Source organism: Clinocottus analis, unplaced genomic scaffold, assembly GCF_023055335.1.
Source record: "Clinocottus analis isolate CAN_PGR_092001 unplaced genomic scaffold, fCliAna1.0.p SCAF_19, whole genome shotgun sequence".
Classification (NCBI taxonomy): domain Eukaryota; kingdom Metazoa; phylum Chordata; class Actinopteri; order Perciformes; family Cottidae; genus Clinocottus; species Clinocottus analis.
Genome location: NW_027175920.1, coordinates 8314023 through 8332340, shown reverse-complemented (window position 1 = coordinate 8332340; position 18318 = coordinate 8314023). Strand labels below are relative to the sequence as shown.

General features: G+C 38.1%; 2 protein-coding genes across 2 annotated transcripts in view; both read right to left on the bottom strand.

Moving 5' to 3' along the window:
- Positions 1-5146, bottom strand: part of LOC137789714 (receptor-type tyrosine-protein phosphatase H-like) — a 7949-nt gene extending 2803 nt beyond the window's left edge. Inside the window, exons 1-14 of the mRNA XM_068583477.1 lie at positions 5068-5146; positions 4655-4921; positions 4237-4485; positions 3732-3980; positions 3248-3496; positions 2747-3004; positions 2297-2554; positions 1722-1970; positions 1356-1586; positions 898-1158; positions 681-774; positions 541-591; positions 241-322; positions 1-71 (exon numbers count right to left, since the gene is read on the bottom strand). The exon at positions 1-71 is cut by the window's left edge and continues 20 nt beyond it. Of these exons, the coding sequence (XP_068439578.1) occupies positions 1-71; positions 241-322; positions 541-591; positions 681-774; positions 898-1158; positions 1356-1586; positions 1722-1970; positions 2297-2554; positions 2747-3004; positions 3248-3496; positions 3732-3980; positions 4237-4485; positions 4655-4921; positions 5068-5146 (2648 nt within the window). The remainder of the gene's footprint in view (positions 72-240; positions 323-540; positions 592-680; positions 775-897; positions 1159-1355; positions 1587-1721; positions 1971-2296; positions 2555-2746; positions 3005-3247; positions 3497-3731; positions 3981-4236; positions 4486-4654; positions 4922-5067) is intronic.
- A 3620-nt stretch (positions 5147-8766) lies between these two features.
- Positions 8767-18066, bottom strand: LOC137789713 (receptor-type tyrosine-protein phosphatase H-like). The gene is made up of 19 exons (XM_068583476.1): positions 17998-18066; positions 17064-17196; positions 16651-16917; positions 15383-15631; positions 14882-15139; positions 14432-14689; positions 13085-13333; positions 12719-12949; positions 12261-12521; positions 11970-12063; positions 11830-11880; positions 11351-11432; positions 11043-11133; positions 10829-10905; positions 10541-10675; positions 10201-10323; positions 9794-9954; positions 9232-9367; positions 8767-8877 (listed from the first exon to the last, which is right to left on the bottom strand). The coding sequence occupies exons 1-19, from the start codon at positions 18064-18066 to the stop codon at positions 8767-8769; spliced, it is 3036 nt and encodes a 1011-aa protein (XP_068439577.1).
- Between the last annotated feature and the right edge of the window lie 252 nt (positions 18067-18318).

Below are 18318 nucleotides of genomic sequence, written 5' to 3'. Positions count from 1 at the left end.
CGGTTCCTTGCTTTGTTCTGGGCCAGAAGAGCTGCTTCTCGTGTTTGCTCCGTGCCAACAGGAATGAAGCTCTGCATGGACGTTGAGAGATGAGAATGCATGTGATTGAATGGGAAGCATGTGAAACAGTACCTCAGCTATACACACACACACACACACACACGCACACACACTGTTATGGTTGAGTCATGCAATAGGGAGACATAGCAGAGAAACAAAATACAACATGCGTTCATGCACCTCATATTCCTGGCTGAAACCTCTCCTCTCATCCACACCTAATTGGTAGAAGTGGTCTGGAAACTTTGCCACAGAAATAGCTCTGAAAAAACACACACAACAAGAGAAGAATCCACGGCATGTTGTAATAGTATTTAATATTACATCATAAAGGCATTGATCTTATAGACACTATATTTTCATAAGTGGTCAACCTTCTAATTCTCTGTAGATACAATATCTTCTTTCTCATTTATCTACAATGTAGACTGATTGTTAGTGGTGTTAGCATTGTGTAGAAATAGTAAAACATATACTTACATGAGTTTTTTCTTGGATTGTCTTTTAGCACCCATGAATAAATGTTTCCTGCTGTAGGAAAGAAGCAAAGAGGGTGTGATTGAGTCTGATTCACTACATGTCAGGGATAATATATCTATGGTTACTGGAGCATCACTAACCTGATAATATCTGGTCTTTTTAAAAAAACAAGGAGAGCCAAACAGACCAGGAGACCAAAAAGCAAAACACCAAATACGGACCCTGCAATGACTCCTACAGGGAAAGAATCTGGATTAAAGACTTTAAAACATATACATACTCAAAAGAGTATTTTGTTACTCCAGGAAACACACTGAAATGGTCCTTCTATAGAGTAATATAGTCACTCTGACTCACCCCTCGGATCAGTGTGACATGAGAAAACAAATGGTACACAACTCCTGTCGCCGGACACTGAAGCTAAAGACACCTCATATGTTTTAGCAGGTTGGAATCCAGGTATTTTGAGATGCTGTCCCTCTGATTCACGCACTGTGAAATTTCTCCCAGTCACGTTCACCTCCACAGAAGTCCACACGCCAGCCGGTTTATTCCAGACGATAAGGACAGAATAGCCAGCGTCCCAGTACTCACAGTGAGCGGTTAAGTACGGAGGAACTAAGAAAAACAAGTAGAAATGTGCCTTTACAACACAACCACAGACCAGTGTAACCATTGTCAAACACAAATACATTTGTTTTTATGTCCAAAAGTAATACTACAGAACCACATTAGCCAATCCACATGAAGTTATCTTACATACTCGGATCATAATTGATTTGTCACTTAATGTGTTCAAACAGTTTTGTACTCACTGATTGTCAAATTGTGGCTACACTGTGGAAAGCGCATGGACCTTACTTCATAGACCAGAGACACCTCGTAGGTCGCGCCAGGGTAAAGGCCAGAAAATGACACATTGCCTCTGCCAGGACTGACATGAGTGTCTGATTCATAAGTGGCTGTTGCATTCGAGAACAAGCCTTCAATCGTCCCTTGGATTGATGAGTTAGTCACACGCCAGGGGACATTGGTACAGTTTATGGCTGAAATAAGGAGAAAATAAAAGCCTCCTTTTGTTAAAACTAGCACATGATTCAATCAACAAATAACACTTCCGTTACAATTCATGTTGAAAAGTGTTTGAGGGTTTGTTGCAGAGAAAGCGTGTAAGTAAATACCTGTCACTGTGAAGCCTTTATAAACAGTGCTATTGAGTCCAGAGAACGCTGTGATCACGCTGAATGGATACTGCGTTCCAGGCTGGAGAGAGGTGATTGGATGGGAGACGACACCCATGGCTCCTTTTGGGAAAAGTTGTTTCCCATCAATTTGGAGAAAGTATTCCCAGTTTTTATTCGTCTGCCACGTCAGAGTTAAGCTGGTCACCGAGCGCTCAGTCACGTTGACCACAGTCACCATTGAGGGAACTGAAAACACACACAAACACAAACAGACGCACTTGCATGTTGTCTGTTCTATTGAACTGTAGTTCTGTTGTTTTAATTGTTTTACTGCAGTAATCTATTGGCCTGATTTAAATCATCAGTTGCAAACTCTGCATTATAAACAGGTAGTTAAGTAACGTCAATGCGCATTAGTTCCTCTAAATCCTTTGTTGGAAGTTTAATTTGTGATGGGTGGGACAACCAGGTAAAGTTGTTTAAAAGGTGCAATTAAATACAGCAATGTGTGAAGGGCTGGCATATCATGAACAAAATACCTGGCTTCAAGTGTTTACTCAAAGGTCACCTACCAGTCACAGCGTTAAAGGAGAATCCAGTGCTGTTGACTTTCTCAAAGCGAGTGATGAGAGTAAAATTATATTTAGTCCCAGCATCAAGTGAATGGACGTCATGTGTGACTGATGCGTCTTGAGGAGATATGTTGATAGTGTGCTCTTTGCCTTCATATTGTAGAGTGTATGATGATATGTTCTTGACTTTGTCCCACAGCAGAGTTATACTGCTCTCATTTTGTGTTGACACAGTCACATTATTTACATTTCCAGGAGCTGAGAAGACAAACAGTTCACAGTTTTCAAGACAAAGGGTCTTTCAAGCAAATCAATAGTTGGATTCAACTCCATTATTCCATCAGCAAAATCATTAATCCATTTATTAACAATGAGAAACTTTAAATGTGATGTTGTGACAGAGCACTCCTTGCTCTTGTTGTTCGTCTTCATCAGGAGTGAACATCTTACCAGTCGGTGCAGTGATGTTCTCTCCGCTGCTTCTGACACTTTTAAACACAGTGAAGAGACTGAGGTCATAGTTAGTCCCACTTGTGAGCTCTGAGATTGTGTGTGACATTGGTTCCTGTCCCGCTGACAGCGACACATTAATCTCTCCTCCATCATACACAAGTGTATAATTGAGGAAGTCATTCACTTTTTGCCACTGCAGAGTTATACTGGTCTCATTTTGTGTGATGGATTTGAAATCTTTTGCATTGAGAGGAGCTAGAATGAAAACAGAAGTGAAGAAGATGTTGAAACAAAATCGGAGTAAAAAAATACAATAAATGTGTTTTGTGTAGTTTAAAAAGAAACTGATAATAAACTGGATTACATTATTGAATTTTATTAGCCACAATCTAAGTGAACAGCACACTTCTGTTCCTTATAAACTTTAAATTGTATTATACTCTTGCAGAGCTTTGACCTGGCTCTTGTTATCTGGCTATGAGAGGAAAATTCACTCACCAGTAAATGCAGTGATGTTCTCTCCGCTGCTTCTGACACTTTCAAACACAGTGAAGAGACTGAAGTCATATGCAGTCGTATCTGTGAGACCTGAGATTGTCACTTGCTGTCCAGCTGATGCAGAGATGTTTGTCTCCACTCCATCATACACAAGTGTATAACTGAGGTTATCGTCCACTTTTTGCCACTTCAGAGTTATACTGGTCTCATTTTGTGTGACCTGTTGAAAATCTTTTGCGTTGGGAGGAGCTAGGATGAAAACAGAAGTGAAGATGTTGAAACAAAATCTGAGTTGAAAAAACACAATAAATGTGTTTTGTGTCGTTTAAAAAATAATAATAATAAGTTGGATTACATTATTGAATTTCATCAGCCACAATCTAAGTAAACAACACATTTCTGTGTGCACCGCTAATTATCTCATATTCTTCCAGAGCTTTGACCTGGCTCTTGTTATCTGGCTATGAGAGGAAAATTCACTCACCAGTAAATGCAGTGATGTTCTCTCCGCTGCTTCTGACACTTTTAAACACAGTGAAGAGACTGAAGTCATATGCAGTCGTATCTGTGAGACCTGAGATTGTCACTTGCTGTCCAGCTGATGCAGCGATGTTTGTCTCCACTCCATTTAACACAAGTGTATAACTGAGGTTATCGTCCACTTTTTGCCACTTCAGAGTTATACTGGTCTCATTTTGTGTGATCGATTTGAAATCTTTTGCATTGGGAGGAGCTAGGATGAAAAAAGAAGTGAAGAAAATGTTGAAACATAATCTGAGTTTAAAAATTGCATCCTTGTTAACATGTTGTGTTTGGTGCAGTTTCTTTTTTGAATAAATAATAAGTTGCATCATATTATTTAATTTCATTATCCACAATATTAAGTCAACAAAACACTTCTGTTGCTTATAAACTTTTAATCATCTTATATTCTTCCAGAGCTTTGACCTGGCTCTTGTTATCTGGCTATGAGAGGAAAATTCACTCACCAGTAAATGCAGTGATGTTCTCTCCGCTGCTTCTGACACTTTCAAACACAGTGAAGAGACTGAAGTCATATGCAGTCGTATCTGTGAGACCTGAGATTGTCACTTGCTGTCCAGCTGATGCAGCGATGTTTGTCTCCACTCCATTTAACACAAGTGTATAACTGAGGTTATCGTCCACTTTTTGCCACTTCAGAGTTATACTGGTCTCATTTTGTGTGACCTGTTGAAAATCTTTTGCATTGGGAGGAGCTAGGATGAAAACAGAAGTGAAGAAGATGTTGAAACATAATCTGAGTTAAAAAAGGACATATTTGATAAAATGTGTAAAACTAATAATAAGTTGCATGATTTTTTTAATTACAAATAAAAACACAGCAATTTAATTTGCATATAACAAGAGAAATGCCTGATTACCTACCAGTGACAGCTTCAAATGAGTATCCAGTGCTGTTGACTTCCTCAAAGGTTATGAGGATGAAATTATATTTTCTTGCAGCAGTCAGATCAGAAACCACATATGTGACTGATGGCCCCTGTGTCTCAGTTATGAATATTTCCTTGTGGGAACCGTCTTCGTGAAAATATTGTAGAAAGTATGTTGGGATGTTGTTAACCTTGTCCCACTGCAGAGTTATACTGGTCTCAGTTCGTGTCACCACAGTTACATGATGAACATTTCCAGGAGCTGAAAAGACAAAAAGTCGACAGTTTTAGTAAAGAAAGTTTCAGACATGACATTAGACATCATAATTGGTCTTTACAGAAGTCTGCTTCACAATACAAGGATGTGCAGACATGTCACCAAGATAAAGGACAGTGGCTCCAACTTACGTGTTTTTGTTGTTGGAATAGTTGTCAACGGTGTTGATGTCATTTCTGGTGTTGCTGTGATTTCTGGTGTTCCTGTCATTTCTGGTGCGACTGTGGTTTGGTTTTCAGTGACAAACTAAAACAGAGTATGAATTATACAGAGAGAATGACCTCACATCAAAAATGTTATTTCTAATTTAACAAAATTCTCACAAGTGTTCATTTGACTATGGACTAGTTGAGAGAAATATAATGCAATATGATAGTGTATAGCAATATGATAGTGTATAGCAATATGATATTGTATAGCAATATGATAGTGTAGAGCAATATGATAGTGTATAGCAATATGATAGTGTATAGCAATATGATATTGTATAGCAATATGATAGTGTAGAGCAATATGATAGTGTATAGCAATATGATAGTGTATAGCAATATGATAGTGTATAGCAATATGATATTGTATAGCAATATGATAGTGTATAGCATTCTGTTAAAACTGTTGCATGCTGTTTTTTAAAAGACACCTTGGTGTTTCAGAGACGTTCTACTTTTTATGATCTTGCTGAGCAGGAAACATCTGAGAAGTTCAAATGCAAATTACGGCCCGGAAATTGTTGTAATATGTTGTACTTTGACCTCTAAATCTCAACAGTAGACAAATCTAAAAATAGTGACTTTAATGCAACTATTGTCTTCTTTTAGTTAAACCAATCCTGTTCATTGAATATTTATATATTTGTGCACAGTATTTACTTGTAATAACTTCCATGTGCTACATTTTATACAATAGTATAACTTACAAAATTTATCCTAATAAAGAACAGTCTTACAAAACAGTATGCAGTCTAAAATATATGATGAGCAATATTGATAATCAAGACAATGTTTCCACTGTCTAAACCTGGTGAGGATTCATATCGTGCCTTGAATCATAACTGTGGTTTTGACACTTTTCTTTTGAACAGGTATCATATCTGATTACTATTAGAGGGGAAAGATTTAAAAAACACTTACCCAAAGTAGAGTCAGGAAGACACACCGCAGAAAGTGGTCTGAGGTCATTTTGAAAGATAAAAGCTTCATCGTCATGAAGGTTTACGAAGCTTCACACATTCTATGAACTCGTATAATCCTTTTGTCGTTCCCAGATAGACTTTAAGTTTCTGTTTTCAGCTCTGCCTCAAGGTTGTTGACAGAAACAACAACGCATGAGGTTGACAATGAAATTCTTCGTGCCCGGGCTGAAGCAGTCCAATATTAACTTTATTCCGGTGGTGTTGACTTTTAATTCTTAACCATGTCCTCCTTCTGCAACCTCTGATCCCCTCTCATATTGGCAAGTGACTATGTAAAGAACTGCTTCTCCTTTTTGGCCTTGTACAACCACAGAGACCTTTGCCCCGCCTATTACTTCCTTATTAACGGTCATAGTGTGCGACTTGTCAAAGGTAAGTCAATCAAGTAAATGTGTCCCTGTTTTACATGTTTATTAGTGGTGATTGCTTTGCATATGCTGTGTGTTTGTCAGTGCCAGTCTATTGTTTGTGACTGCCCGTTTATCTTTATGATGTGCAAATAAACGATGCCGAAGGGTTTTTTGTTTTTTTTTATGAACACAGGCAAAGCTTTTTCAAATGCTTCTCAATATATTTTAAATTTGTTTTGTTTTCTAACTATTTGAAATAGTTATTTAAGTTGCTGTTAAAATCCCTGTGTAGTCTCTTCCGTTGTTCTGGTTTCACACAGCAGTAGATTTGTTTGAAGTTTCTCAGAGCGCAGTAATATTTATAGTTTCCTTGTGGTTGGCGTCTATAAGAAAGTGCGACTCAAAAAACCCAACACTCTTTTAATGAAACATGAATTGGTGACAGTGCTTATGGTGTCATATTGTGAGGCAGTGCTCAATAAATGTTTTCATGCAATTACATGAAACAAAACTGTGTTCAATTGGACATTAGGGAAACATGAGGAGGAAGTAACCTTTGTGAAAGACATTAAGGTTCCTTATCTTATGCTATGACATGATCTCTCTCTTTTGATACAATAACTATAATGAGCTTCTGTATGTGACATTGAGCATAACTATTGCTTGTTTTAAAAGCATTTTCAGTCAGCATTTATGCAAACTTATTTTATTTTATATTTTCTCTTTGCCTGCATGATCATTTGTTTTGAATACAAGTCTAAGATCTACACGCTAAAGTGACAAACAAACAAAACTAATTTTCATGTTGCTAATGTTTGTTTTTTTCTCAATTCCTTTTATATTTTTTTACATTTTGCAATTGCAAAGAATATTTGTTGATTGGTTTCTTGAAATACTTTAGTGTGGCTGAATTTAAAATAAATAACTTCTTGCCGTACAGTCAACTATGCAAATTCACCAGTTTTTCAAAGCACCACTGGTTCTCCTGTCCATCAAAAGTCTTGCTCTGACTCGGGCTGACAGTATATGAGGTAATACTGTACACCATGTGTATATGAACATCACAATATACATTCCTTTACATTTCCTGTATTATGCCGGCATTTTTATGAGCACAGCAATACATATTTTTGCATAATTCTCTCACTGACCAATGCTGAGAGGCTTATTCTTAAATTTGATGTTAACTGTTTTGGTTTGCTCCCATTTTGTCCAAGTCAGCAGATTCTCTTCAGATTGCATGTGTGTGAACACTTGCAACTGTGCCCGCTGTTGAGTCTTTTTAAGCTGAAATAACGAATATCGAACCAGAACTTGTCTCTGAAATCCTGTCTTCCCTGCACAGAGAAGAAGCGCCGCTACACAGAGTCCCTAAGAGTCGGCGTCAGGATACACTGAAGAGTGACAATTCACATATGTATGTATACACAAAAGACAAAGGTGGAACATGTTGTCTCAGGTATAAGAACAAAGGGACTGGATCACCTGTGGGCTCAAGGTATTCGTCCTGCCTTTAATTCATGACCTTTGCACACAAATGATTGAATACTTTATATCAGGTACAGGAACTGTTCACTATTTGTGTTTGACAGCTGCAGGAGAGAAGATGATCGACATATATAGGCTTAAAGGCCAAATCACGAGTGAAAGAGAAAATACAACTAATAATATATAACATTGCCATTACATTCCTCCCTTTTGATCATACCCTTAAGCAACATAAACATGAGAAACGAAAAGACAGGTTCCTGAAATGGATCCCCCGAGTCACCTGCGATGAGAAAATGAGCAAAGCAAGACAAACAATAGACCAGCACCCCATGAGGCAGGGAGGTGAACAGCATTAAAGTGAATTGTTCTGGGTCATAACATAAAGTATGCATATTGGACCCAAGGCCCAGCTTATAGAGCAATATTTATACTCAGTGTGTTGCTTGCCTGTGTCACTTTAACACTAATATGAAAATGGACACGTTGTGTTTTTCATTTATTTAGCAGACTTTGCAGACACATTCAGGTATTTCTGCTTATGAAAAATAATGTGTTTCTTGTACAAATAGAAAATATGTCTTTTCAACCTACATTTCTTATTTTTTTTAAATGTGATTAAAAATAAAATCTGTCACCTGGAGTGTTGTTTCCACACAAGAGGATGAATACACATTTTATAAATGAGAGGAACACAAATTTACAAGTAAAAGAAAATCTAAAGAGTACTATTCATGTACAGTAAACATTTGCATATTTACAATTAATAACAACTTTAGCATGCAACCTTTTGTCAACACTTAGAGTGTAGTGGCATATATCATGTCTTCATTCTCATATATGTTTTCTTCATTCTTCTCATCCGGCTGCAGACGGTCCATGATGCATTGGTGCAGGAAAACGTACTGGGACTGAAAATAAACCAGATTTTACTGGTCATTTGAAAAGCAGAACTTTGGGTGTAGCGTGTTTATGTTCGCGTCGTATTCTGACTAATACTTCCCTGTAAATGTTAACGAGCCCTTAGTTTCCTAATAATGTGGGCTTGTTTGGACTTACAGTTGAGCAATAAAAATAAGTTAAATATGCATTCAAACAAACGCTGACACTTGAAAAAACAATTTCAGAACTGTGTCTTTGGAGGGTGCAAAAGAACAACTACATGGACATCTAGAAGCAAAGCTTACAATGAAACCATAAACATGTTTCCTGGTATAAAGGAAGTGGTACTTCGGCCTGAAGGAACTTCACATGAGCGGTTTTACCTCCGTCTGCACCATGTGTGGTCGGCTCAGTCTCATCTTGTGCACAAAGCCTTGGATTCCTACAGCTCTTTCTTTCTCAAGCTGCTGAAGCAGCACATCCAGAGCAATGATAGTGCCCGTCCTCCCCACTCCAGCACTGAGAGACAAAGCAAAAGGTAAGCAGTGAGTGTCCAGGTCTGATGGTCTCAACGTAGATTTACATGTGGAGATCACTCACGTCTGAGCACCTTCTTTCTTACAACTGATATAAACAACAAGTGAAAGTTAAAGAAACTTATGTCATCTAAAATGCCTGTGCATATACATATATATATATATATATATATATATATATATATATATATATATATATATATATATATATATATATATATATATATATATATATATATATACACTTTCTATATATATATATATATATATATATATATATATATATATATATATATATATATATATATATATATATATATCATGACATATAATGGCAGTAATGTTGTAAGTTGACCCAACTACCTCAATTGGATTTGTGTAGGCTGACAGATAAGTATTCGTTCTGTACCTGCAGTGAACCACGGTTGGTGCTTCTGCCCCATCACTCTCTATGTGCTGTCTCACCAGTCCTCTGAACTGGATCAGCACTTCTGTGCCCTGTGGGACTCCATGTTCAGGCCAGGCAGTGAATTGAAATTGTCTCACTGTGCGTTCCTCTGAGGTAATCCCCTATGAAGGTGATCAAATAATATAATACAATAATATTGAGTAATTAAAATAATGTAAGTCTTGAACCAACAAAAAGGTCGTCGAAGTTGTCAAGCGTTCTTCCTCTTTAGGAATGTGTTGTGAATTGGTATTGGTGCTCTGACACAATGACACTTTCTATTCACTGTTTTGTGCCCAGCCTAGTGACTTGGAATTATAATAAAACTCATCCTATTTAACAATACAACTTTTAGCGATGGTCCGTACATGTATCACGCTAAACTCCCTCAATGTCCAGTTGGACTCCTGCTGCTCAGATCGGATGGTGACCAGCAGATCTCCGTAGGAGCACGGCTTCCTGTCTGCAGGCCAGTATTGCTCACACTTAGTCTAGAGAAAAGAAACACCAAAATTGGGTTATTGAAGCTGTTTTAATGTACTTGTTGGAATGTAATGTCAGTTTTTTCTGGGGGACTTAAAAACCTAATAATTGTAAAAGTCACCATTCAACAACACGTCAGCTATTAAAGCAAACTATGCACAACTAGTCAATAATTTAAGTTAAAATCTGTCTGTAAACATTCTCCAAATCTTCCTCATGACTCACCCCTCCATCCTCAGTGCAGTTGGTTACCATGACGATGCCTTTCACTCTTTGTTCCCAGATCATTCTCCAAAAGTCATTGACTGTCGAGGGCAGAGGCCCCTGGGCGGCGATGTACTCTCTGTTGCTGTTGAAGCCCTAAGAAGCAACGGTCAAAGGTAACGTGAACACCTGTCTAGTGTGTACCAGTCCTACATTGCTCAACATGATATAGAAACCATTGTCATTAGAGATATTAAATGATTCAAGCTTATCAAATCTGCCCTTTGACAGTCATCAAGTAATACCTACCGGCATGTAACTGGCATTAATGTAGTCAGAAGTTTCATTGGGACCGGATGTAGATAACTTCACCCGACACCAGTCATCTAGGAGGACACAACGAGAGTTCAACTGCAATGCAACACAACTACAGTCGGCCATGCTTAGAAGGAATCGGTGGGACTGTTTCATGAGTGTCGACTGCTCATGATATTGTGGTCCAGCAGTCAGAGGACAGGCTTACACGGCAGGACATTGCTGAAACGGTTCCTTGCTTTGTTCTGGGCCAGAAGAGCTGCTTCTCGTGTTTGCTCCGTGCCAACAGGAATGAAGCTCTGCATGGACGTTGAGAGATGAGAATGCATGTGATTGAATGGGAAGCATGTGAAACAGTACCTCAGCTATACACACACACACACACACACACACACACACACACACACACACACACACACACACACACACACACACACACACACACACACTGTTATGGTTGAGTCATGAAATAGGGAGACGCAGCAGAGAAACAAAATACAACATGCGTTCATGCACCTCATATTCCTGGCTGAAACCTCTCCTCTCATCCACACCTAATTGGTAGAAGTGGTCTGGAAACTTTGCCACAGAAATAGCTCTGAAAAAACACACACAACAAGAGTAGAATCCACGGCATGTTGTAATAGTATTTAAGACAAATGATATACACAAATATAAATAATGAATAAATAAATAAATAATAAAGGCGTTAATCTTATAGACACTAATGGGGTTGTGTTCATGTAATAGGGCTGGGATGAGGCATAATTGGCCTCAGCTAGAGCGGATTGTGTGTTTTGTGTGTCTTCCCTATGTTAACTGTAGGAGGGACGGAGGAGTGAGAGAAGGCGCGAGTGGCACAGTCTGCCAGAGCGGCGATGCTGGACGGTGCAGGTCACAATCAAACGTTGCCAAACGATACCTTACGCCTGCTCGTGTCATTAGTGCTGGGGGGGAATCCAGGGAGGTAACTGAGCTTGTCACAGGATACTTACATGATGTTTTTGTTGGATTGTCTTGGAGCACCAATGAATACATTTTTCCTGCTGTAGGAAAGAAGCAAAGAGGGTGTGATTGAGTCTGATTCACTACATGTCAGAGATAATATATCTATGGTTACTGGAGCATCACTAACCTGATAATATCTGGTCTTTTTAAAAAAACAAAGAGAGCCAAACAGACCAGGAGACCAAAAAGCAAAACACCAAATACGGACCCTGCAATGACTCCTACAGGGAAAGAATCTGGATTAAAGACTTTAAAACATATACATACTCAAAATAGTAGACACCAAAACCAAACAACAAGCCGTCATACAACTGATTCAAAACAGCACAATAATGCGATAAAAGTGAGAGTATTTTGTTACTCCAGGAAACACACTGAAATGGTCCTTCTATAGAGTAATATAGTCACTCTGACTCACCCCTCGGATCAGTGTGACATGAGAAAACAAATGGTACACAACTCCTGTCGCCGGACACTGAAGCTAAAGACACCTCATATGTTTTAGCAGGTTGGAATCCAGGTATTTTGAGATGCTGTCCCTCTGATTCACGCACTGTGAAATTTCTCCCAGTCACGTTCACCTCCACAGAAGTCCACACGCCAGCCGGTTTATTCCAGACGATAAGGACAGAATAGCCAGCGTCCCAGTACTCACAGTGAGCGGTTAAGTACGGAGGAACTAAGAAAAACAAGTAGAAATGTGCCTTTACAACACAACCACAGACCAGTGTAACCATTGTCAAACACAAATACATTTGTTTTTATGTCCAAAAGTAATACTACAGAACCACATTAGCCAATCCACATGAAGTTATCTTACATACTCGGATCATAATTGATTTGTCACTTAATGTGTTCAAACAGTTTTGTACTCACTGATTGTCAAATTGTGGCTACACTGTGGAAAGCGCATGGACCTTACTTCATAGACCAGAGACACCTCGTAGGTCGCGCCAGGGTAAAGGCCAGAAAATGACACATTGCCTCTGCCAGGACTGACATGAGTGTCTGATTCATAAGTGGCTGTTGCATTCGAGAACAAGCCTTCAATCGTCCCTTGGATTGATGAGTTCGTCACACGCCAGGGGACATTGGTACAGTTTATGGCTGAAATAAGGAGAAAATAAAAGCCTCCTTTTGTTAAAACTAGCACATGATTCAATCAACAAATAACACTTCCGTTACAATTCATGTTGAAAAGTGTTTGAGGGTTTGTGGCAGAGAAAGCGTGTAAGTAAATACCTGTCACTGTGAAGCCTTTATAAACAGTGCTATTGAGTCCAGAGAACGCTGTGACTACGCTGAATGGATACTGCGTTCCAGGCTGGAGAGAGGTGATTGGATGGGAGACGACACCCATGGCTCCTTTTGGGAAAAGTTGTTCCCCATCAATTTGGAGAAAGTATTCCCAGTTTTTATTCGTCTGCCACGTCAGAGTTAAGCTGGTCACCGAGCGCTCAGTCACGTTGACCACAGTCACCATTGAGGGAACTGAAAACACACACAAACACACTGTGTGTCAATGAAACACATTTTGAATGCAGAAATTAGGTTAGAATAAATGTTTTTTAAAACCCGTTAAAAACTGTGGAGACCCTATGGGCTCTTGACCTCTTTTTCCCTGTGTTTGAGTCATTGTAGGAACCCCAAATAAATTCCAATACTTGTGTTTATTATATGTATTTGTTCAGCAAAGTTTTGGGGAAAAATGTATATCTGAAAAAGTATTATTTAATTGATATTTTGATCATAACTATAAACAACCAGCATGAGTGTATCAAAAAAGACTCCTCCAGAGTTTAAAATGCATTGTTCGGTGCGGTAACAACTTCTCACAGACTAATTTACAAAAGATTGCGACCTAAAACATCGAAATCTGCCAGAATAAACACAATCTAGGAGAGCGTTGACATGTTATGAAGCATATTCAGTAAAACAAAGGAAAAATGACACACTTTGTGCCAAAGCAGTGTGTCTAATCCAGTCAATCTAATATCAAAAAAATTAGCTGTTTCCGCATGTGCTGTATGACTGGGTTCAAGCAAGCGGAGTCGGACCAATGAGATTGTAGGATTTTGAATCGCCGCGCTTTGGCCGTGTTTGTAAATGTCGCGATACTAAAAGGGGGTTTGTAAGTATATTGAGTACTTTATTAGACTCCCACAGGCCCGTACGGTTACAGGGTTGTGTCTTTGACAGAAATCTGACGTCGTAAGAGTTACTTATAAAGGCTTTAGTAAAACAGCCTAAATAATATGATGTGCATTAGGAAGATTCAAGTCACTACCGTATCTCCTGTCTGATGTCAGTTCTATTGAACTGTAGTTCTGTTGTTTTAATTGTTTTACTGCAGTAATCTATTGGCCTGATTTAAATCATCAGTTGCAAACTCTGCATTATAAACAGGTAGTTAAGTAACGTCAATGCGCATTAGTTCCTCTAAATCCTTTGTTGGAAGTTTAATTTGTGATGGGTGGGACAACCAGGTAAAGTTGTTTAAAAGGTGCAATTAAATACAGCAATGTGTAAAGGGCTGGCATATCATGAACAAAATACCTGGCTTCAAGTGTTTACTCAAAGGTCACCTACCAGTCACAGCGTAAAAGGAGAATCCAGTGCTGTTGACTTTCTCAAAGCGAGTGATGAGAGTGAAATTATATTTAGTCCCAGCATCAAGTGAATGGACGTCATGTGTGACTGATGCGTCTTGAGGAGATATGTTGATAGTGTGCTCTTTGCCTTCATATTGTAGAGTGTATGATGATATGTTCTTGACTTTGTCCCACAGCAGAGTTATACTGCTCTCATTTTGTGTTGACACAGTCACATTATTTACATTTCCAGGAGCTGAGAAGGCAAACAGTTCACAGTTTTCAAGACAAAGGGTCTTTCAAGCAAATCAATAGTTGGATTCAACTCCATTATTCCATCAGCAAAATCATTAATCCATTTATTAACAATGAGAAACTTTAAATGTGATATTGTGACAGAGCACTCCTTGCTCTTGTTGTTCGTCTTCATCAGGAGTGAACATCTTACCAGTCGGTGCAGTGATGCTCTCTCCGCTGCTTCTGACACTTTTAAACACAGTGAAGAGACTGAAGTCATAGTTAGTCCCACTTGTGAGCTCTGAGATTGTGTGTGACATTGGTTCCTGTCCCGCTGACAGCGACACATTAATCTCTCCTCCATCATACACAAGTGTATAATTGAGGAAGTCATTCACTTTTTGCCACTGCAGAGTTATACTGGTCTCATTTTGTGTGATGGATTTGAAATCTTTTGCATTGGGAGGAGCTAGAATGAAAACAGAAGTGAAGAAGATGTTGAAACAAAATCGGAGTAAAAAAATACAATAAATGTGTTTTGTGTAGTTTAAAAAGAAACTGATAATAAACTGGATTACATTATTTAATTTTATTAGCCACAATCTAAGTGAACAACACACTTCTGTTCCTTATAAACTTTAAATTGTATTATATTCTTCCAGAGCTTTGACCTGGCTCTTGTTATCTGGCTATGAGAGGAAAATTCACTCACCAGTAAATGCAGTGATGTTCTCTCCGCTGCTTCTGACACTTTTAAACACAGTGAAGAGACTGAAGTCATATGTTGTCGTATCTGTGAGACCTGAGATTGTCACTTGCTGTCCAGCTGATGCAGAGATGTTTGTCTCCACTCCATCATACACAAGTGTATAACTGAGGTTATTGTCCACTTTTTGCCACTGCAGAGTTATACTGGTCTCACTTTGTGTGATCGATTTGAAATCTTTTGCATTGGGAGGAGCTAGAATGTAAAAAGAAGTGAAGAAAATGTTGAAACAAAATCTGAGTTAAAAAAATGACATCTTTGATAAAATGTTGTGTTCTGTGTAAAACTAATAATAAGTTGCATTACACTATTGAATGTACTTTTCCACAAAAAAAGATTACATCCATGATAAATAGTAGTGTTGAACAGCCTTGATCACTATGCTGCTCCTGCCGCTATGCAAAGGAAGCAAGCTGTTATTTGAGTGATTTATGAGCGCTTTGCCCAGCAGCATCATCACTCCTTCTAACCGGACGACTGACTCCACATTTGTGGCTTTAAAGGAGGGTGATGGACACAAAACAAAGAACTTTTGTTTTCTCATCTTTGCCTATTTTGTTCTGCACAACTATTGTTATGTTCACAAAGAAACTGTAAACGAACAAAAGCTGCTTAGTTTGTTTTTCTCTGTACCAAATTTGGACAGCAATCTGAATTCTGTTGTCCTGTCGTACAATGACAAATAAAACCCTTGTAACCTCTTGAAAAACAGAAACGTGTTAGTGGACGTAGCAGTTTTTGTTGTAAATGTACAACTGTTGCTGCTCTACAAACTATATTTTAAACAATATTAAGTTTTTTAAATGATATATGTGTTTTTAAAACCAATTATTTTGTCAGGTAGAATATTGACAAGTGTAGTTTCTTCTACTAAAATCTTAAAAATAACTGCCCCGAAGACCACAATAGTTCTCCAACACGCTTGGAAAAGAGGTGTGAGCAGAAAGGTATTTCGTTAGTGTACAACACACCACCAGATGCCTCTGAATCTTACACACTGGGCCTTAAGGCCATGGTTCAGAACATGTTCCACTTTTTTTGTTGTTGTACTGATTTGAAATATTCTGCTTTCCGGAGCTATAGGATGTAAAGATACATTGATACTTGAATATTGTCTATAGCAAGTTAGATTTAGTTTAAATGAATTTTTTAATTACAAATAAAAACACAGCAATTTAATTTGCATATAACAAGAGAAATGCCTGATGACCGACCAGTGACAGCTTCAAATGAGTATCCAGTGCTGTTGACTTCCTCAAAGGTTATGAGGATGAAATTATATTTTCTTGCAGCAGTCAGATCAGAAACCACATATGTGACTGATGGCCCCTGTGTCTCAGTTATGAATATTTCCTTGTGGGAACCTTCTTCGTGAAAATATTGTAGAAAGTATGTTGGGATGTTGTTAACCTTGTCCCACTGCAGAGTTATAATGGTCTCAGTTTGTGTCACCACAGTTACATGATGAACATTTCCAGGAGCTGAAAAGACAAAAAGGCGACAGTTTAATTAAAGAAAGTTTCAGACATGACATTAGACATCATAATTGGTCTTTACAGAAGTCTGCTTCACAATACAAGGATGTGCAGACATGTCACCAAGATAAAGGACAGTGGCTCCAACTTACGTGTTTTTGTTGTTGGAATAGTTGTCAACGGTGTTGTTGTCATTTCTGGTGTTGCTGTCATTTCTGGTGTTCCTGTCATTTCTGGTGCTCCTGTCATTTCTGGTGCGACTGTGGTTTGGTTTTCAGTGACAAACTAAAACAGAGTATGAATTATACAGAGAGAATGACCTCACACCAAAAATGTTATTTCTAATTTAACAAAATTCTCACAAGTGTTCATTTGACTATGGACTAGTTGAGAGAAATATAATGCAATATGATAGTGTATAGCAATATGATAGTGTATAGCAATATGATAGTGTAGAGCAATATGATAGTGTATAGCAATATGATAGTGTATAGCAATATGATATTGTATAGCAATATGATAGTGTATAGCATTCTGTTAAAACTGTTGCATGCTGTTTTTTAAAAGACACCTTGGTGTTTCAGAGACGTTCTACTTTTTATGATCTTGCTGAGCAGGAAACATCTGAGAAGTTCAAATGCAAATTACGGCCCGGAAATTGTTGTAATATGTTGTACTTTGACCTCTAAATCTCAACAGTAGCTAAATCTGAAATATACGACGAAAAGAGTTCACAAAAATAGTGACTTTAATGCAACTATTGTCTTCTTTTAGTTAAACCAATTCTGTTCATTGAATATTTATATATTTGTGCACAGTATTTACTTGTAATAACTTCCATGTGCTACATTTTATACAATAGTATAACTTACAAAATTTATCCTAATAAAGAACAGTCTTACAAAACAGTATGCAGTCTAAAATATATGATGAGCAATATTGATAATCAAGACAATGTTTCCACTGTCTAAACCTGGTGAGGATTCATATCGTGCCTTGAATCATAACTGTGGTTTTGACACTTTTCTTTTGAATAGGTATCATATCTGATTACTATTAGAGGGGAAAGATTTAAAAAACACTTACCCAAAGTAGAGTCAGGAAGACACACAGCAGAAAGTGGTCTGAGGTCATTTTGAAAGATAAAAGCTTCATCGTCATGAAGGTTTACTAAGCTTCACACATTCTATGAACTCGTATAATCCTTTTGTCGTTCCCAGATAGACTTTAAGTTTCTGTTTTCAGCTCTGCCTCAAGGTTGTTGACAAAAGCAACAACACATGAGGTTGATAAGGAAATTCTTCGTGCCCGGGCTGAAGCAGTACAATATTAACTTTATTCCAGTGGTGTTGACTTTTAATTCTTAACCATGTCCTCCTTCTGCAACCTCTGATTCCCTTTAATATT

What these genes read in the sequence shown, in the direction of transcription:
- LOC137789713 (XM_068583476.1), bottom strand. Translation starts at nt 18,066, where the DNA reads ATGAAGCTTTTATCTTTCAAAATGACCTCAGACCACTTTCTGCTGTGT. An exon ending in CTCCTTTTACGCTGTGACTG is followed by an intron (nt 13,334 to 14,431) that starts GTAGGTGACCTT and finishes GTGTGTTTTCAG; the next exon opens with TTCCCTCAATGGTGACTGTG. An exon ending in TTTCAGCAATGTCCTGCCGT is followed by an intron (nt 10,906 to 11,042) that starts GTAAGCCTGTCC and finishes GTGTCCTCCTAG; the next exon opens with ATGACTGGTGTCGGGTGAAG.